The sequence below is a fragment of the Phascolarctos cinereus genome, unplaced genomic scaffold (genome assembly GCF_003287225.1).
Source record: "Phascolarctos cinereus isolate Bilbo 61053 unplaced genomic scaffold, phaCin_HiC Scaffold_3;HRSCAF=262, whole genome shotgun sequence".
NCBI classification, from domain to species: Eukaryota; Metazoa; Chordata; class Mammalia; order Diprotodontia; family Phascolarctidae; genus Phascolarctos; species Phascolarctos cinereus.
This window is the reverse complement of record NW_027555736.1, coordinates 207,582,161-207,604,405: the sequence shown is the minus strand read 5'-3', so window position 1 is coordinate 207,604,405 and position 22,245 is coordinate 207,582,161. Positions and strand designations below refer to the sequence as shown.

General features: G+C 37.5%; 1 protein-coding gene across 12 annotated transcripts in view; it reads right to left on the bottom strand.

The window, feature by feature from the left end:
• TTC7B (tetratricopeptide repeat domain 7B) overlaps positions 1-22,245 on the bottom strand; it is a 318,583-nt gene that overhangs the window by 86,218 nt on the left and 210,120 nt on the right. For 9 of the 12 annotated variants that reach the window (XM_078151432.1, XM_078151433.1, XM_021000270.2 and 6 more), the window contains 3 exons: positions 20,646-20,743; positions 12,247-12,297; positions 646-786 (listed from right to left, as the gene is read on the bottom strand). In XM_078151432.1, coding sequence (XP_078007558.1) covers positions 646-786; positions 12,247-12,297; positions 20,646-20,743 — 290 coding nt within the window. Of the gene's footprint in view, positions 1-645; positions 787-12,246; positions 12,298-15,300; positions 15,466-20,645; positions 20,744-22,245 lie in introns of all 12 variants that reach the window. The other 3 variants (XM_021000269.2, XM_021000271.2, XM_078151431.1) reach the window with 3 other exon arrangements.

Here is a 22,245-nt window from a genome sequence, read left to right as displayed (position 1 = left end):
AAGTACTTCATATGTCAATCAAATCATTTATTAATTTTCCACAAGTAACAAGTAATAAAAAACAAGCACTGCAAGTCACAGGTGCTGATTTTAAGCAACAGAAAGAAAACGTAATGTTTTTGTTTCTCAAACTTTTGGCATTCTGAAAGATGCTTCAAGTACAACTTAGCCTTAAAAAAACAAATTATACAAATGTGGGCTATTATTGAACAATATTATATAAATCATATTTATCATTTATATTTATTATTTATCATCATATCAAACAAAAATATAAAGCCCTACTCTACATGATAGATGTAGAGTTGGAAGGGACTTCATAAACCATCTAATCCAACCCTCTCATTTTACAGATGAGGAAACTGAGGCACATGCAGGTTAAGTGACTTTCCCAAGGTCATGCACATCAAATGAGATGTGAATCTTAAGTGCTCTGACTCTAGAGGCAGGGCTCTTTCCCTTGGTAGCCGGCATCAGAAGTGATACCCATTTCCAACCCAATACAGTACTATATACAAATTTGGTGCACCTGCCAAAAACAAGACCACCAGATGACTCCATACCCATTTACGTAGCTTGTCTTCCTTTGTTCAGTAAGGGTGTGTGGGGGGGGGGGAATGGGATATTAGGTTTTCACCATCTTACCTGCATGGAGCCAAATCTGGGCCAGCGTCATCCAAGGGTGTAAGGGCCCTTGCTTAGGGGCACTACTCTGCAAAGATGAAGCTACTTCTGAAAGGGCCTGTTCCACTCTGGAGGCCGCTATGGAGGTGGCATGAATCGAACCTGTGAAAGTAGGTTAAAAAAAAAAATCACAGGAGCAAACAAAGTCCAACAAACCCACACCTCCCTGCCATTATATACACCAGTATAATCTCTTCTAAGAAAAATTTCTCAGCAACTGTCAAACTTAGTTTCGAAGTTTGGCCTCTATCCTTCTGGTCTTGATAGAAATGCACAGGTTGAAGCAACCACCCCAAGAAACTTTACTTGTGAGGTCTCATCACAGAATTATTGGATTAAAAGATAACTCCCCCTCAATTTACAGATAAAGAATCTGAGGTCCAAAGATGGGAAGGACCTTGCTCAAGGACATCCAGATAGCAAAGCAGTTGAGTTAGTATTTGAGCCCAGATTTCCTGAATATAAATCCAGCGCTCCTTCCACTGGCTGCAGTAGATTTGCTCACCATTTCTGAAATCAAAGCTAGGATAGAGCTTTAGTGCACCCTGCACAAGGCCTAAAAATTGTGTGTGGCTATTCTGTTACTCTTCATAAGAGGCTTTAATAAGCCTTTCCTGGTACATACAACTTTTCACAAAATAAATATCCATAGTCATGGAGAACAGAATTCTCTGGCATTAATGATAGTTGGCAATTACTGAATATCTGTAATATTCTGAAATGTCCACAATGCCAGTATGGAGTACCTGAGGCAGCTACTCCTGTAAGAAATTACAAATAACTTCTAATTTCCAGGAACTAATAGGTCCACATTCACTTGGCCAGCCTGCATCCAAAAGGTTGGGCAAGGCCTTTCTTCTAGGCCCTGCATTATATGGCTTGGCTTAAATGCTATGAAAAGCAATGCTTTTTGCACTGTGTGCAATCAAATGACTATTATTAAGGCTAATAATAGATGGAGGTGGGGGCAGCGGGAAGAGTTAGAACAAAAATATAAGGGTTTAGAGAGTGATCCAGCTCAGAAAATACAAGTAGGTTGTACTGCTCATGATACGGCTAATGAAAAGCTGTGAAACGAAAATGTTTTCTAGTGAAAGGAATAATCACATAGAAAACAAAATGGCCAATTTGTCTCAAGTTAAACCAGTAAGGATCAGGAGGAACAAGAATTTCTCTTCGTTTCTGGATAAGTATGATTTTCCTTTATCCATTTACTGAGACCCAACTGGAAAATGACCACAATGTTGGTTTGCTACCACAATCACCATCAGGTGATAAATTCTTTTGGCTACAGCAACTCAAGAAAGGTATCTACTTGAAATAGAGAGACTGTCACATGCACTGGTAATGGGAATGCTTAAACTCCTGAAATCACAGACCCATTAAGTATTGAAATATAATTGGAAAAATACACCAAACACAAGACCGTGCTAATGCTAGGAACTGAATTTCAGTTCGGTGAACTGAACACACCTTTGTCTCTGTTACTTGACCATGAAAATAATAGTTTCAGAATTCAGAGAATAATTTTCAATTCTGCCAAGTTTTAAAATATTATCAATATTAAATAATTAAGTTCCAACATCTCAGGTCTAATTTAGTTAGAAATACTAGGCTCAGATACTAGTGGTTTGATCCCAAGCAAATCATGTGATCTTTCTGTATTTGTTTCCTCATCTGTAAAATGAAGAGGCTAGAATTGATGGCTTCTAAACTCCCTTCTACCTCTTAACTTATGGTTCTGTGACTTTTTGAGGAGAAATATCACAGCGTGAATGGGGTGCTGGACATGAGACAGACCTGGGTTCAATTCCTGCCTGTGTGACCACGGGCAAGTCACTTAAACTCTATGAACCTTAGTTTCACCATATACAAAATGAGAATAATAAAACTTATGATACCTTTCTCCTAGGGTTGTTGTAAAGATCAAATTAGATAACATAGATAAAGCACTTTGCAGACTTTAAATTCCAATTTAAATGTCAGCCTTCACAATTTTCAAGGTTGAAGATATGTGGATGTAGATGTTTGTGTGGATGTGGATGTGTGTGTGTGGATGTGTGTGTGTGTATCTAAGAAGAGATGACTGCTTCATTACTACTAAGAGAGACAGATTCTCTCCCAAGGTACAAGCTACCCCATTAAAATTCAATACTTCGGAATTTTTCAGGTCATATCATATGTATTATTCAATATACTTTAGTATCGCTTAAAATATAGGTACTGACAGGCATGATAGTTCAAGCCTATACTTTCTGCTACTAGGGAAGCAGAGGATAGTGGACCCCTCAAGCTCAGGGAGTTCTGAGCAGCAGAAGGGCTAACGCTGATCTGGTATCTACACTGAATCTGGCACCGATACAGTGAGCCTGCAAGAGTGGAAGGCTATCAGCTTGTCAAAGGAGGAGTGAACAGTCACAGGTCAGAAAATGAACAAGTCAAAGTTTTTGTGCCAATTAACAATAGAACAGGGCCTGTGAGTGGCTAATTCACTTCCAGAAGGACAAGAAAGGAGAGAGAGAAGCACAGGGACAGGGAAGAATATAAAAAATATATATATACTTATATAATCTGCCATGGAATCAATATTCTCTTCAGCAAGAGAACAATAAGATGGGAAAAATTATTTAAATCAGAAAAAGTTCTGCTAAATTTAAAAATATATAATCTTAGAGAGCAATACAAAAGTAAAAAACCAGATCAGATATTTTGACCCTGACATTGCTAAAATTTAATCCTAAATATATTGCACAAAGGAAAAAAGGAACTCTTCTATACAAAAATATACTTTGCTGTCTTATGTGAAACAGAAAACAACTGGAAACAATTTACACATTCAATGGTAGAAAATGGCTGAATAAATTATAGTATATTCATGTAATGGGATATTAAGGTGCTATAAAAACAATAATTATGAAGGCTATAAGAAATATGGCAAGAGTTATCTGAAATTCTGTAAAGTGAGGTAGTTATCTAAAATTATATGAGATCAGCAGAACCAGAATTGTATAGATATTGACTACAACTATTTCTCTGTATATATGTATATGTGTATGTGTGCGTGTGTGTGTGTGTGTATATATATATATATATATATATATATATACACACACACACACACATATACATACACATGTGTATACATACACACACACACACGAAAAAAAGAAAACCAAAGGTATCTGGATCTTCAGATATACAAAGAGATGAGGAGCACAATTCAGCTGGTTTCTGATTATTAATCTGTTTGGTTCTACTCTGCTAAAATAGTAAGGGTTTATTAAAATATTGTAGCTTATTTTATAAACCTATTTGATTATGTGTCTTTTTATACTAGTTACTAATTTATGATAAAAAAATTTTTAAATGCATGTTTTTCCCAAGAGTCCATGAATCTTTAATTTTGTAATCCTATGGTCTGTTCTAGTTATATGAGTTTTCCAAGGATTTTAAGCACTAAACTATCAACTACACATAAATTTGGAGGCTGGCGATAATTGCTTTCATTACCAAGCTTGCTTGCTTTCCAATACATAGGTAGACAACCATGAAGCAACAACCACTGAACATTCACTTAAGGAAAGACTGGAGCCACCTGCCAATTAGAGCTCACTCATTCTATTCCATTTCTTCTTTTCTTTTGGTGTACAAGGCCTAGGAAAGTCCTTCAGAAAAGTCGTGAAGCTTCCAAACATTTTCTATCAGTTTTTACTGTTTGCTTGTTGAGAAAACAATGTTTATTATCAGGAGTTGTTCAGGTCTTTTTTTTTTTTTAAACCATGATGAACTGGCAAAGATATCCACTAATTATGCTCACAAAAATATGTTATCTATGTGTCAGTTATAAGCCAACTATACTCAGTCCATCATGGGCATAAATAAAATTCAAATTCCAGATCTAACTAATGTAAAAATGAAGAGAGAGAGAGAGAGAGAGAGAGAGAAGAGAGAGAGAGAGAGAGAGAGAGAGAGAGAGAGAGAGAGAGCGAGCGCGCGCGAGAGAGCGCTTCCTTCTTATCTGGGCTTAGTTCCCATATGCTGAAAGCACTAATTAAGGCCACTAATTATACTAATATACAAGTTCTATTTGCTCTTCTAATGCAAACCTAAGCCACGCCTCTCTGGATAAAGGAGACAGCCATACTTTAGACACATTCACTAACAAAGATAAATATGTGAGTGTGACTCAGATACCAGGGTACATTCAACAGATAGAAACTTCAATGTATGCAGTTCAAGAATGGGATGATTCCCTGATATGATGGAACCCTAAACAAAGTGTCTCCTTATTTTAGTGCTTCTATTTTGTCTTCCTAGGGAATGCTGTTTCAATAGCTAACTGTATCCACTGTTTAGAGGATATACATCTTCATGGACTCAAAGAAATTCAGGTTTCTAAAACAGAAGAATTAGTCAATACTAATGATCTGGACGTCTGTGGCACACAGCCTCTGAAGCACTTAGTAGATGCTGGCTAAGGGTATGTGTATTTTCTCATTCCGTTAAAGTAATCTAAAAAAATTAAGAAAAGGAAAACATGTGGCAATATTTATGAGGATAACAATTACATAACAACAGTAATGCTATAAATGGACACTTGCTCCTCTTAAGTCAGTGACCCAATATGCAAGCGATGTGAAGGCACAGCCCATGTGTTTTGAATTATGCAATGGAACACTGCAGGTAATCAAATACCTATTACTTCTAGGAGCAATAACGACAGTGTTCTGTTAACATCTACTGTGTTCAGGAATTACTAAAATAAAGCCATGCCTAAATTTGATTTCACATGCAATCTTCTTTTTCTGTTCTTGGAGTTCTCATATTTGTTGGTGTTTATCAAATTCAGAATAACTACATATACAAATATATGTATTTTTTTAAATAAAAAATCTAGTACTTCCTATTTATCTCCAACATTCAGAATCTTTAGCTTCCCTCAATGTTCAGCTCAAGTTCCACATCCTCTGTGAAGAATCCTTGCATTTCCCCAAATGTCAACACTCTTGCCTTCCTCAAATTACCTGACTGTGTATGTGCTGCACCCTGCAACTAGAATATAAATTCCTGGAGGGCAGGGACAATTTGGGTTCTGACTCTGCATTCCCAGGGTATAGAACAGTGCCTAGCATATAGGACATATGTTGAAATTAAGTACCCAAAAATTGTAGATAGTAAAGAAAGGGAAAAATAACTATAAAGAAATGAACAACATAACATATACACACACTAATACAGATATACCAACCTTACTATCTGGTGTAAAAATACTCGTTCTCTCCCTTTCAATACTAAATTTCTTATCAATGGAGGACTGTCTTAAAGGGACAGTGTACATTACATCAGCAAGAGAAGTATCTTAGCTAGGGGACAGAGGACAGACCTCGGTTCAAGTTCGGTATCAGACATACTGTGAGTTACCCACTTTGCTAAAGGTGCTCTCGAAGCTTTATTCCACTTAACCCTAGACTCTGTATACACTTGCGGGAAAACGCATCCCAGAGCTCTGGGGAATGCTTTTGTACCAACTGTACTTACTATATCAGTAAATACTAATTTCTAAAAGGCAATTAACTAATCCTGGCTAATTTATAATCAATGGAAACTTGTGAGCAACAACACTATAAGCCCCAACCCCTTAAATCCTCGGGTTTATGCCAAGAAACCCTAGGGAAGGGTTCTTTAGTCAGCCACTCTTAAGCAGCTAACCTGACATTGGGAATTGGAAAGTGCCACCAGAGAAGGTGCTATAGGTGGGCAGCTAGGTGGCACAGTGGCTAACGTGCTAGACTTAAGAGGCACATAAACTAGCCTTTGTCTCAGAACCTTACCCACAGTATGATCTTGTACAAGTGACTTAACCTCTCTGTGCATTCTCAGTTTCTTCATCTGTAAAATGAGAGGGCTGAACTCTATGATCCCATGATCTGTGTGACCTTGGACAAGTCATTTCCCCACAAGATCACTACCTGGTCCTATAGGATAAAGATCTCTAAAGTCCCTTCCAGGAGTTCAATCTTTTTTTAAAAAAAAAAACCTCTGAACTTAAACATCAACAAAAAATAGACCAAGTCTACCATTCTATAACTCAATGAATAGTAGAATATAAAGTACCTATTGCTAGTTAAGTATCCCCATAATTGCCAGAAGCCCCATTCCCAGTTAATCATTCCATTTAAACCACAGGGTGCTATAGAAAAAAAGCACTCTAAGTTCAGTTGCTTCCAAATTCTCTAGGTTCAGCAGGTTAGCCGTAGAAAATGACTTGGATGAAGATCATCTATTATTTACTGTACTAATTTGAGAAGCACCTATCTTTACAGCAACTATCAGTCCTGGGTGCTGTTTGATAGCTGGTGCTGTCCTGTCCTTCCTCCCCACTGCTCTTGCAGACGGAGGGATACTGGTACACATAACCTAAGCAACATTACACAATTGGTTTGAAAAGGCAAAAAAACAAAAAAAATTAAAAAAAAAAACGGCTGCTATGATGAGCTGAACTGAGAGTTGATGTGGGTACATGACAACAAATACCGAAATATGGCACAGGCCTCTCTGGTTAAACTGAGAATTTTGGACAGGAGGGGAGGAAGGTCATGAAATACCACTGAGTGAGAGTGCTCAGGATCTCTGTTTTGTGGGAACTGCAACCCTCTCCTCTTCCCCCAAATACCCAAGATTCCTTTTCAGTCCAGACTCACAGTGATACTAATCCTGATTTGGAGGAAGAGTGCCATCTACTGAATTACCAGTGCTACTTCCTGGAATAACTAGGGCTTTCTTCAGGCAATTCTCTCTGGACTACCATCGTGGTATATGAAGGAGAGAAAAAAAAAAACCTAACTGGTGGAGAAAGGAGTAGAGGAAGAATTTCTACTGACACCCTGGGGGTATAGGAAAAGTGGTCTGCCTCAGTACAAGGATAAGAAATACAATGCTCTATTCCAAGATCCAGTTTTTTCCCCCAGGTTCCTATCCTATACTTCAAAATTTGGGCAAAAATGTTTACCATCAAGTCTATTTACAAATGGCCCACCCGCATACTATAAGTATTATGTTGGCTCTTCTGATAGCATTAAGTGAATTCTATAGCCTAACTGGGTTTTTTTCTTCTACTTTTAGCATTTATAAAATTAAGAGAATTTCAGTTTCATCCACAGAATAATTAATTTCAATGTATAGGTCAAACTGGTGAATATAATAAATCTCAAATTTCCACAGACCTTTTTTTGGGGGAGGGTTGGGCAATGGGGGTTAAATGACTTGCCCAGAGTCACACAGCTAGCAAATGTTATGTGTCTGAAGCCAGATTTAAACTCAGGTCCTCCTGAATCCAGGGCCGGTGCTTTATCCACTGTGCCACCTAGCTGCCCCCTTCCATAGATTTTTAAGGTTTGCAAATTACCGTACTCACAAGACCCTGTGAGGTAGGCAGTGCAAACTGGCCATTTTGTAGATAAGGGAGCAAGTGCTCTGGAAGTTAAAGCGATACATCCAAGGTCATTATAGCAACTCCAAATACCCTTTCTTCTATTACTCTATTGCTAAGTGTCGGCTAAAAACAAACAAACAAAGTATGTTTTTAAGAGTTTAACAGTGATAGGGACCAGACTTGTGATTGCATTGGTACAGGAATTATCAATGAGGAAAGTCCCTTTCCCAATGTGGGTCAGAACTTTGCGAGTTATACTATACTGTCTTAGAGAGTGTCCTTGAACACTGAGAGGCTTAGTAACTTGCCAATGGTCACACATCCACTAAGGGTCAGACGGAGAACTTGAATGCAGTTCTTCCTGGCTTTGAGGTCAGTTCTCTCTACCCACTAAGCCATGATGCCTCTTTGTGTTATGAATAAAGAAAGAAATTCCATTGGCAGATCATCTATTATTATACTTGGGAATCTTGATTTTGACTCGTTTCACAGCATCTAGAGGATTATGTGAACTGCCACGTGTCTGTACATGAGAAGTGAGTAAGCATGTGGATATACACCTCATGTCCTGCTTGTGAATTTGTCATAAACGTCTCTACCATCTTAACTCTGGGTCAGAGCCCTACCTTTAATAGCCACATTACTGGAAATATAAAAATACGTTACAGCACTGCAGTCCCCCTAGCCCTCAATATTAAATATCACCTATTAATAGTTTCTTTAGTCTTCAATTTCTGAAAAGCTACAGCCTAATACAATTCAAAAAGAAAAAGACGGCTTCATTTCTTAATGTCATTGAATACTAAATAACAGTAAGAATGATTCAGCATTGTCAGCAGGCTTTAATCAGAACATTTGGTTTTTAAAAGGAAAGGAATTTCTGGTTCTTCATACCATGCCTGAAAACTACATCATACCATCCCTGTGATACACTAGCAGATGAGTTGTTACTTTCAGTTATCACACCTACAAACTACCCCAAGGACTAAAATCAGATATGAAAAAAAGGAGTAAGAGGACTAAGGGGCCACTGTTTGACTCTCCAGATGAGGCTCCATGCTTTAATGCCAGGTTAGCACTTGTGCCTTTTTCTTATTCATGACCTTCTGATTTTGGCTGGTTTCCACTTAAGAGGATAGGATAGAAATACTCCCTCTATATTCTAGGACCCAGGCAAGGTTTATGAGGAAGGAACAGTGTAGTGGTGGGGGTGGTACCATATTTAATCACAATAAAGTCATCTCATGCTGCTTTGGCAGCCTACATGTCTTAGGTGTCTAATTCAGAAACAGTTCAACACCTCATAATTCCAGCATCAACCACAGAGAACTCACAGGGTTCAAGGACAGGATTTGTCTTTTAGTATATTCATTGGCATTTACGTGAAATGCCACTAGCTCAAGAGAGAAACCAGGTGCCCAAATGTCACAACAGTGAACCCAATCATGACGTTCTCTTTGGTGAAGTCTTTGAGAAAGTTACTTCGTCAGTGGTTATTATGCTTTTTTGTCACATAGGCCATTCATCACTATGTCAACAAGAATGATCAAACCCATGGACCCAAACCTTAGGAGATCATGATTTCCAAATAACTACAGCATGTGAAATGCACAATTCAATTTAAACCTTCAGGTTCTTTCTCCTCCTGGAAAGTGAAAATTTTTTTAAAGTTAAGTTTCAAGAAATTATCCCACTGAGAAAAGGAAGAGATCTGGATGTCACTAAAACCATGCAGGGCAAAAGGTACCATGCTTCAAATTTCTGATGCGCCAGTGTCAAACAGCAAAGCATTTAACAAAGTCATTCAGAAAACATGCAGGAAAATTAGTTATGTATAAATGAGCTACCAACACGGGCTTTATGCACTAAAAGAGACAGTATCTTCCATAGGACTACAACGGGCAGATGCTTCAATTCACTCTCAAATACTCCACACTAAATACGCCTACTGCTTTGTTTTTATACCTGGACATCTCCTTTCTCCTCACCACATTACTATTTTCTTCAAAACACAAGAGAACAGGTGTTTTTGTTTGTTTGTTTTCCCCTTTTCTGGCTTTTAAAAAACAAGTAACAAACTCAAATTTTGTCAATTTACACTTTGGGTACTATTTATTGTAAATTCACAAGCTGTCTGATGAATATATGAAATTTGCTTATATGGATAGAAAAGTAACCTAAACCAGTAGAGAGAACACTGGTCCTGGCAACAGAAGACCTTAGTTTGAATCCCAGACCCATCTCTTGCTGCTGGCACAAATGGGGCAAGCCGCCTCACCTCGCTGAGCTTCAGAATTTCTTGAACTGTGATGCTGCTAGTAATAATACTTGTCTGACCTAACTCATATGTTGTGAGGAAAGCACTTTATAAACCTGAAATGTTGGGGGAAAGTAAGCTATTATTGGTAGTAAAAGGAATACTTAACATCTCATCTTCCAATGAAACTTATTTGAGATGTTGATCAGGAAAAAAACTGCATTTGAAAGACACCGTGCTAAATTTAATATTCTTTCATTCATTCATTCAACAGATATTTCTTGGGTGCCCACTAAATGAAAGGCCCTTTGCTAGGCACTGGGAAAGGGATACAAAGATATTTAACTATTCAAAATGTAATACATGAAAAGGATAGAAAAGTCACTAGACCAGAATTGGGACTGTTACTAAAGAATAATTTTTAAATCCTGGAATAATTTTATATTTGAATTTTAAAAAAAAAAACATTGCATTCAGCAGGCTCATGTAAGCAAATACAAAAACTGATTTATTAGTCATGTTTTTATCACATCACAAAACGGTCCATTTATAAAAAGCCTAGTCAATAAGAAAATGTTAATCTTAATGGAAAGACGAAAATTAATGTCATCTTGCTTTTGGCTTCTCAATTTTATCTTGGGCTGTGATTTATTCTACTATTGATCTGTTTTTCTCTTTCCCTTCTTGGGCTGTTCATTCTTAAAGAATGATTATCTCACTGGCAATGACAAGTTCCACGAGGAGGGCAGTGATCTCACTGGAATCAATGGTATGAAAAACTGACCCAAGAAGCTTATTCTCAGTAAACCTCTACCTGGTATTTTCTTAGATAGCCCAAGAACGTCAGGAATAAAAGGAAAGTAATTATTAGCAAATAATCAAATGCCTTTAAAAAATCAAATAGGCTTTGCTTCATATTATATATTTCTGAAAACTTGTGACCTAAATTGAGTTTTAGAGATCAAATACTTCAGGTACAGCAGGAAAACTCGATATTTAAGGACACCTAGTACTTCGCACACAGTTGCTGCTTAATAAATGTTTGCTGAATGATGAAAGAAAAACTGGAGGTGAGCCCTTTTATACAACAAAGAGACTCTCTATAATGAGAATAATCACTTCACAACTTGGCAAATATCTCTTTTTCTAAGTATAGATTTTTGTGTTGTTAAGTGGAAATAAAATCACCATAATGTTACAAGTGAGGAAGCAACTCCTTGGGTACTTTTAGAGTTGCATTCATTATTGCAGGCCATTAGGACGCACTAGAGTGTTAAACACTGTTCCACTAGTTTAAAAGAATTAATATCTCCCCTAATACACTTACACCTACACCTGAGGAGGTTGCTTAGTCACCTCCAGGGTTTAGCAGATACAGTAAAAACTATGTTCCACTTTCAATTTTAAGAAAGTAACTAGAATACATTTCTCTGTGATCAGAACAAAAATTTAGAGCCAAGGTATTTTAAAGATAACTTAATCCTTCATTTTAGACAAGAAGAAACTTTAGATTCATTGGAGTGAAATAACTTGACCACAGGCATCATAACTTCCATACCAGTACCCCTCCCACCAAACCAAACTGTCTACTCTTTCCCTTAATGTGCTTCTTTGTAGTCCTTGACAAAAGAATACTGCCTCTTCAATAATTAAACTCAAGCAAGAGATGAGTGCTTTCACATCTTGTAATAAAACAGCCCTTGGGGTGACCAGATGGCCAAACATGCTCCAGCCTTGCTTTACACACTATGTCAATTGCCCACAACCCATCAACCACAATAGAAAGAGACATTCTGTGGTGAAGGAGGGAGGTGTGATTGTGGGAAGGAGGACAGGAGGCCTAAAGACGTTAATAGATCTGTAAGCTACTTACTAACTGAAAAAAGGGAAGAAAAACCATGAACGTATGCTTCTGGAGAGTTGCCTTGAAATAACAAATCAAACCACAAATTAAAAACAAAACGGTTAAATTAAAAACAAGAAAGCAAATCAATTTCTGATAACCTTCCAACTGTTAAGTCTTATTTTCACTCAGATTTTCAAATAAGCAGTGCCCTGTGTATTTTTCTAATACATTTCTGTTTTGAACTAAAGAAAAGCTGCTGGACATCTCCCTCCCAGTTAAAAAAATTCACATGATATGACTAATGTGAAAATGTTTAATATGAATGTATATGTAGAGCCTATATCAGACTGCACGCCATCTTGGGAAGGGGAGAAGAGAGGGAAGGGGAAAAAAATTTAGAACTCAAAGTCTTATGGAAGTGAATGTTGAAAACTAAAAATTAATTAACTGAAAAGATCAAATACAACTACCTAGGTTTGCTATTCAAGGCTCTGATAATCAGTCTCCAATCTACCTCGCAGCCTTATTTTATTTACTCTCTTTCCAGTATTTGATATTCCAATAAAACTAAACTACCAGCTCTTCCCTCCACCCCCCCCAAAAAAATTCACATGATACTGACCAATTCAAAAAATGAATTTGGTTTCCAGCAAAAGAAATTCTCAAGGGAATAAAAACACAAAAACAAATAAAAACAGCTTTTAAATCTTTCTTTAAATAAGCTCCATTCATGGGCCAGTATTCACAAGTATTAAGCAAATTTTTTCTATGAAGTCAAAGTGGGAAAAAACTATAAAACTCTGAACCTGAGAAACCTGTCTATCCCGAAAGAAAGGCTTAGTGATTCAACATCATTGTCTTCTCATCATTGTCTTCTATCAGGTGTTTACAATGGAGACATTGCATTTCAACATGTAATCTAGAAAAAAGATGCTCATCCTACTCCACCCAATCTTTAAAAATTAAAAAAAAAAAGCAACATCTAAGTTTTAGAAGCCCAGTGCTTCCGCTAACACATCTCCTTAGTGGTCAGATATCCCTCGAAGAATGACTCAGACAGCTCCACAAAAAAACAAATATTTAAGCATTTGCTTGGGATGTACAATGTATCACAATGAACACAAAGTCTAGAGGAAGCTCAATACTACAACAATTTGGTAATTGACCCATTGTCAAGAGTCTAAAGGAAAATCACAACTTCAGAATTCCAAAGTCACAGTGAAACAAAAAGTTTCTCCGGGTGCCCAGCAATATATTTTTCATATCTTTTTACTGGATGATTTTAATGAGGTTCATGATAAATGCAGGGGTGATGAAGTACATCAAGCGTAGTAAAATCTAGTTTTCACTAGGGATCAGGGTTGGAACTAAGCTGACTGTAAAAATTGACTTTCTGGGAAAAATATTTGGAGAGTTGCCTTAAGAATTTAATTTAAACAAAAAATATATACAATCCCACATCACACTTATCAGATTGGCTAACAGGGAAATGATAAATGCTGGAGAAGATTTGGGAAAATTGGAGCACTAATGCGTTGTTGGTGGAGTTGTGAAATGATCCAACCATTTTGGAGAGCAATTTGGAACTATGCCCAAAGCACACATACAGGCATATCTATTCTAATTGATTTGTGGAAGATAAAACATACCACTGGCTTTTTCTTCTTTATCAGTGAATTAAGAAAGAATTACAAGTATCTTTTGAGGCATCTTCATCAAAACCTTTCACTTCATGAAATTACCTTTAAGGTTAAAATAGATAATTGAGGCAAACGGTTTTCTTGGTTTGAACTATCTAGATAATAAGTTTTATTTCTTCTCTTTGTGTATGGAATAATATAATGGATTAACCATTCAGAAGATCTTAAAGACTGAAATAAGAAATAGTTGTGTATTATGGATCCTGCCATGAAACTCTTCAGTAATATTCAGTGTGAATGAATGGTAATGAAATAGGTGAAAGGAAACTTGGACAAACTGCACTAATGACAATGTTATGCCTTCATATGGCTGTGTATAATGATAAGTCACCATCCAAAACATCTTCTCATTTCAATCCACATGTAGCTTTTCTAACGGGGAATTCCTTTTCTGGCTCAAATATTTCTTTTATTTTAATATCAATTTAAGCAAAATTAAACTAGGACACTGACTCATTTAGAGGTAGCTAGTGGCACAGTGCCCAGAGTGCTGGGCCTGGAATGAGAAGACCTTCAAATTTGGCCTCAGATATTTACCTGGGCAAATCACTTAACCTCTGTTTGCCTCAGTTTCCTCAACTATAAAATGAGGATAATAACAGCATCTACCTCTCAGAGTTGTTGTGAAGGTCAAATGAGATCATGTTTGTAAAAAGTGCTTAGCATTTTACTATTACTGGAACATAACAGGAGCTATATAAATACTCATTCCCTCTTTCACATATACCCCTGCCCATCCCTTTCCTATTTCCCCACATAGTTTCACAACAAGCATCTTATAGTTTCCTTCTTTGAAAATGGAAGAACAACTCAGAGCTAACATAATGACTCTTAACAATATAACTATGTTTCTAAAATTAAAACTGAAAACATTAATTTTGATATTTTTGTACCTACTAATCCCATTTTCTTTAATATGCACTCTAACTTCAGAAGATCACCCTAGAAAGATTCACCGACTCTGGAAAAGTATCTTGCATAACCAGTGCTGGGCTCTAGAAAGGCACCTTGCTTTTGGAAAGTACTTTAAATACTGGATGTAGAAAAGCATCTAATGTGCTGACTTTCCAAAGGTACATTGACTCTTGTTTATGATTGCTCTGAACAAGAACTATCAACTCCCTTTCTTTTCAAATAGGAAAGGGGAGCTTTGAATTTGAGGACCAGAGTCATCTAGGACTTTGTGTGTTTGCATATATACTTCCACTTCCCTGCCCTTCCTCTTACTTCCAACTTCCTGATGTTTTAAGGGGCAGAGTTTTCTTCTTTCTAAACTTTCTGGGTATTCCTGTATGTTCTTTAAACATGGCTTATCAGTTGGAAAGATTATCAGAACACAAAACACCAACAAACTCAAGAGGACTGCCAAAAACATTTTTACAGAGAGAGGGTTTCCGGTGGGGGGCTGGGTCACTGACTGAATAAGCTGCCCGGGGCCACACAAAAGTGTCAGGTTTGGGATGAGAATGAGGAAGATGAGTAGATACAAACAGATGGAGAGGAGATTCTGTTCTTGAAAGAGAAGAGGAGGAAGAGGAATCTGACACTACAAAAGCAAGAGAGAAAGAAAGGATAAAGGCAAAAAAAAAAAAAGCAGAACCCCCAACCCCACAAATAAAAACAATGCAAATCCTCAGAAATACACAAAACAGAAGAAAATCTACAAACATAATTTTAACATACTCAAGGAAAGCTGAAAATCAAATGAGATAATGTAATACACATTCAATTCCAGTACTTGACAATAGAATGGCATATAAAGAAAACAAATGATTTTTAAATAATGGTTTGGGGTTGGGTTGGTTTTTTTTAATTATTGTTTGATCTACAAGAACAAAACAGAAGGAAAGGAAATGAAATTTGCCAGGGAAAAATTCCTTGGCAAGACCCACTAAAAACAAAACACGTTTAATTTAGGAAAACTTAAAAATTAATTCTTGGATAAACTTGCTGTTGACTTTTAAATTTTGTAAAACACCACTAAAATAATCAGAATTAGAACCTGATTTCTTAAATTTCTCTTCAACTGGGTTAGTGACACAAAGGATATCATCAAGAATACAAATAACTGGAAAAAGAGATCAGATAGTAAGAACTGGATACAACAGCTGGACCATCACAATAGCACCTTCATACACCCAACACAATAAAAAGAACTAAAGTCTGGACTCCAATGTATTGGGTGTTCTCTCCCTAACGGGGATTTACAGAAAGCTGTGGACAAGAATTGCCAGAATAAGACAGTAGAATGGTGGTAGTCATCAATGCAAGGAGTATAGAAACCAATGAAATCACTGATGGGTCAAAGTGCCCAAAACAGAGGACATTTATACGGTCATTTGGGCTTATAAAATGTCAAGTAAATAAAAGCTGCTGAACCCCAAATTAGCTTTTCTGGGAAGCACTTATTGATATACCAAGTAAATATCATGAAGAACAGACTGAGCTTTCTAGAATAAGAGCTTATATCATTAGGTCCATTTGGGATAGAAGCTAGTCATAGAATTCCATGTTTCTTTTGACGACTGAACAACAACAATAACGTTTACATCTTATAGGTTTCAATGCAAGGTGTTTCCATAAACGGACAAAGCTGTTCCAATTTAAAAGGTATTTCGCCTTGAATAGATGTCTGACAATCTCTACTTTCCCTGGCAAAATAAATCTAAACACCCCATATCCTGTTTTGAAAGCAAAAGGCAGAAAACTTTTGTTTGAAATAACCTCTTTTTAAAGCTACCAACTTATTCCAACAAAAGGCGATGACTCATATCTTCAGAGGATGAAGGTTATCAAACAATTCAAGTCTTCTTTTTTGTCAGCTGGGACCCATGTGAATGCAGTGATGGGAGATGGGGAAGACAGTTGGGGTAAAGTAGAGTGTTCATCTTTAATGATTCGTTGGTATTTTATTTTTAACCTTTCCACTAAATACAATGCATATCCAAGGTTATTTTCTACTTAATTGGACCTTAGGCACCAAGAGTTCTCCCTTCTCCTGATGGTCACAGACATGCATATATACAATCTCAGATACAAATTTTTTAAAAAGTATATACATTCAATGAAAGTCATCAACAACTTTTTAAAGGCATATAAACATATATCTATAAATGGCCAAGATGCCATTGGGTCTCAAAAAAAGGCTCTAGGTCATTTACATTTGCCTTTCGAAAATATATGTATTCTAAATTATTTTCTCTTCAAATTTACTTTCCTGGTTGTGTTTTTCTTTTTGCTCAGATTCATATTTAATATTAGCCTGCCCCTCTGAGCAACACATAAACTGGGTAATGGAAGAGAAATAATGATTACAAGCTGGGTAGTGAGGCCCACAACTTAAAATACATTGTAATTTACAAACTACATAACCCCTATCCATAATCACAAACTTACTATATGAATATTATATATATATATATATATAAATACATACATACATCTATCTCTATAGATATATATAGATAATATCTATATATATAGTTTCTTTGAGATACTTAAACGTATATACTAGAAGAAGGATAAATGTTGGTTTTAAATTTTTTTTTTATTTGAGGGCCAATTCCACACAAGTACCCAGGTGTGCCACAGTGGATAGAGAGAGCTGGACCCAGAGTTAGGAAGATCTGAGTTCAAATCTAGACTCAGATACTTATTAGCTTTGTGACACTGGGCAAGTTATTTGAGCCTCGGTCTGCCCCAGTTTCCTAATCTATACGATGGGGATAACAACAGCACCCACCTCCCAGGGCTGTTGCAGGCATTAAATGAAATAATACCAGTAAAGTACTGTTGTCCTTAAAGCACTGCATAAAAGCTAACTTTATTATTACATTATTGTCGTTATTATTTGATATCCATAAAAGATTCTGTCCAGAAAATGTGTCCTTTAAAAAAACAACAAACTTTTCAGAGATGTTTTCTCTTTACTTTTGACTGACCTTCAGTTAGAAGCACCAATACTTCTATTACGTCAGCCAGAAGTTTCTCTGTTTCCCCCTCTGTTCAGTAGTGCAACCAAATACCTAAATGTTCAAAGGCAACTGCTATTTAAAGGAACCTTTGAGTAGGTTCTATGGTAAAGTGATTTCTTGCTAATTCTTCTGTTTTGTGGATTCTGATTTTCCTAACTAGGGTTAGAATATAGTTACTGTGAGGGCAAGGTCTGTTACACTTTTGTATTTGTACAGTGTCTGACACACTGTGGCTGCTTAATAGAAATTCATTTATCCATTGGATTTCCTAAAAAAAAGGAGGGGGGGGTTCACCAACAAAAATCACATCGAACGCTCTCTGAATGTTTCTGTCTATGGAAAAGTTTAGACATAACAGTCTCCAAGTTCCTAAAAGCTGAATAAATGTTGTGTCTGCTGGAAACCAGATAAATGAATAAAATGCATCTAAAGAGGAGAAAAGGTTTGTCCCATGACGAAGGCACTGATGCACCACAGGAAAAATCATTAAAAGTCAACTGGGAACACTTCATTTGGTTAGCAAGGCATTCGAGGTCTGAAATGAACTGGGAAAGTAGTGAGGTATCTGGAGAAAAATGCCATCAGAAACAAAAGAATGGTAACAAAATAGATGTCTAAACTTCTTTTCTAAAATCACTTTTTTTTAAAAAAAGGAAAAAATGATCTGTTTTTAACGTGGTGCAGCATTTGGAGAGGTTTTTAGGACCCCAAGGACAACTAATCCTTCAAGTATGTAACTATCTTGGCTAGCTGCCTCTAAGTTGGGCCGGAAGGAAAAGTATCTTGAATTTACTATGACTCGCCTCACAGGGAGCTGGAAAAGAGGAGAGAGAAGAGAAGCAGGAGCAGCTGTTTCAGATCTGTCTAAACCAATGCAGGTGCTCTAATGACTCCCAACTGCTTCCCTTTTCTCTCCCATGACAGAGTTGTTCCACGCAGTAGTTAATCATAATGAAACGCCTATTCCCTTCACATTGTGAGGCACTCAGTTTCCCTGAGTCATACCAGTATAAGCACATCACCCCTACACATGCCCTAAACCCACTTGCAAGGTACCTTTATGATACTGAGCAGGGAGTAGAAAATGCCCCTAAAGGGCCTGAAAAACAATGGGAAATCAAGAAGTTGGCATGTACTTCAGTCCTGAGCCTTTTGCTTCAAAGAAAGGGGTAAAGGTTTGTTCCTCAAACAAAGAAATACTGTGTATCCATAAAATGAAGATTTTTACCATGTGTGATACTGTACTTCTGAAATTCAACCCCCCTGGATTTACAAGTCAAACACTACGAACCACCACTGGCTTATACTGAGGCAACAGAAAAGCTCCTGCCACTTTATTAGCTTGTTTGCTAGGTTGCAAGTGCCAACAGGGAACTTAGTTTTAAGCCAGACTCTCTAAGCCTGCTTTTCCCTTTAAATACCTGTATCAATTCATTTTTAACAATTATTTCTAACCAGAGATTTCTGTGACCAGAAACTTTGGAGCTGACATCTCTGACCACTAACACAGAATGTGTGTGTGGTTGGGGGGAGCTGCAGTATAAGGATAAAGAAATGCTAACAAACTGAACTCCAAAGCAGTGTCAATGTCGTTTGTACAAATCAACTCAAGTGTCCATCTGGGTTAAAGTGCACTTTGTTGGAATGAAGTCCAGGGTGTCTTGAGCATCCTGTACCACCATTTCCATTACCATGCCAACAGCTAATAGGAGGCTCTAGCCTTCTGAGCTGATGAGCTCTGAACTCCACATGAATGACTGCTCATTGTGGGGATGTATTTGAAAGGGCTCTATCAGGCGGAAGAAGTGCTGTGCTCTAAAGGCCTGATAGTCTGCATCTTAAAAACAAGGGAAAAGAAAGGCACAAATGCTATACCCAGCCCACAAAACACAAGGTAAAACACAGTTAGAGATTAAACCTAACAAGAGACCATCAACTGGGTACTGCAGAATAAGGTCTGGAATGGGGTCCCTTTGTACCAAACCATTTCAGCTCTAGCATTTGAGGGAATTTCATTTTGTTTTGTGAGTCTGCTGAGTCTCCGAATTGTCACGGAACAGTCAGTAGTTTTTCAAAGTGACTTGCTTTTGGTTTATGAAATCACAGAAGCATATTTACACCACACAGTACTTAGGCAAATGTGGCAAACCCAAATGACAGGGTGTATCTGCACAGAGGATGACACCCTCAGGAGCTCTTAATAAACACGTGCAGGATTTGGTTTGAAGAGGGCTGATTTGGAAGTCTGGAACTTGAAATCCTCAACATGGGGGCATCTTTGGTATCTTGTACTGTGTCTTCTTTAGTTCTTGACATCAGGAGCAATTAATTATAAACTACAGAGTGAAGTCTTTTTAGAGAGTGATAAGAGAAAAACCGGAAAAACAGTTGGTAAGGCTGGAAAGTGAAGAGAGATTACTGGGGCGGAGGGGCTGGGGGCAGGAGGAGATGGGGGGAGTGACAGCATGACCTGTTTTATGTTTTTGTTGTTAATTTTGAGCTCTCAGGGAAAGAGTGACAATGTGAACTTTTCAAAAGACTTGGCTAGGGCAGGTACCAGCTGTTCTACCCTAAATGTATACAAACACTTTTAAAAGAAGCTTAAGAAAATGCAGGTTAAGAACTAAAAATATTTACATGAAAAATATTTCTGTCTAAGCCCAATTGTGTTGGTCACTTTTCACACTGTTATACAGAATGGAACCCTAAATGCTTTGGGCCTCCATATTTCCCCTTTGCTTTTCATTCTCACCTGTCTCAGGATCGCTGAAGTCTGGTAAAGTGATTGTATTAAGCTGTCGTCTGTCAGCAATGGTTCTATCTAAGAGACTGCTCCCACGTCCAGAATCACTGTAAAACACAGCTAGAAACGTCAATCGTTTAGAACAAAAAAAGTCAAATACTGATTCTTGTGATATAATCAATTATGTGGTCCTTTTTCTGGCATCACTTTCCAAAGATAAGATGAGAAGTCCTACTTCATAGCTTGGAGATAGAGGAATCTCAAATAGGGGATTCCTTTCAGTTCCCAATAAAACAGAAGCAATGCAAATCACCCTTGCTTTTGCCTTTAAATGAGGAGCATAAATGAAAACCTGAACATGATATTCTTCAGATTTAAATGCTGTCCTATCCCCAACCCCACTTGTTTCCTCCACCAGCTTCCAGTCTGCTGAAAATATTTCAAGGCCTAACCCAGACCAATTCCTCCAAAAAGCCTTCAATATTCTTCCTTCCTTCTTCAAAATTTTTTACATCATTTGGATTGAATGTCTCCTTTTTGCTGATCACATCATGTATGCGTGGATGTCTAGACCCTTCATTAGATTACAGATTCTTGGAGTTCAGGAACTACCTAATTTTTCATGCTTGCATTCCCAACACAGGGCCTTACATACAGTAGAAATTTAATAAAAACGGTCTGAACTATTAAATTTTATACCACAAAATGGAGGTGCGGATTGAGGAGGACAACCTTTCTATCATTCCACTTCTCCTGTCAGGTCTCCCATTTTACAAAAATAATCATAAGAGGATCTAAAATGTTAAGCTGCAAGGGATGTCAGCAGTCATCAGGTTTAACTCTCATTCAACAGAGGGGAATCTGAGGCTCAGAGAAGTGCTGACCAAGTCACACAAGCAAGGTCAGCATTATCATCACTGTTCTTTCTACTCTGCACAATTATCCTCATACTTGAGTGACATGAAGAGCACTTAAACGAATCTTCATTTGGCAGAAGAGAAACCTGAGCTGCAGAGAAGGGTTAAATGACTTATCCAGGGTCAATGAGGTACTGGGGTTTGGGTCCTCATGTGGTTCAGGGCCTTGATGGGAAAATGGCCAGCATTTCACCTCTAAATCATCAGTAACCTGAATGGAATCATAGACTTTCAGAGCTGAAATGGAACTTGGAGCTTATCTTGGTCAAATGTCTCATTTTACAAAAGAGAAAAACCAGGCCACGACAAACAACTCACACAGAGCTGGGACTTCACCCCATCCACCATACCTTTGCCTCACAAGTTAAATCTACCATATAGCTGTTTCAACAGGACGGTCTTGGGGGCAATTAAGCTGGCAAAGTACCATGTAAAGCAGTCAGGCCAGGCAACAAATAGGACATATAGGATGGTAAGGCAGAGGAAATGGTGGATTTTAGTCAGGCAACCAGCCTGAATTCAAATACTGATTCTGGCACTTACTGTGCTACTATGATCAAGTTATTTAACATTTCTGAGTCTCAGCTTCCTCATCTGTAAAACTGGGGGGAAAATACTTGTGTAACCTACCTCACAAGGTAGTTGTGAGAAAAGCACTTTGCCAATTTAAAGCTTTATATAATTTTAAGTTC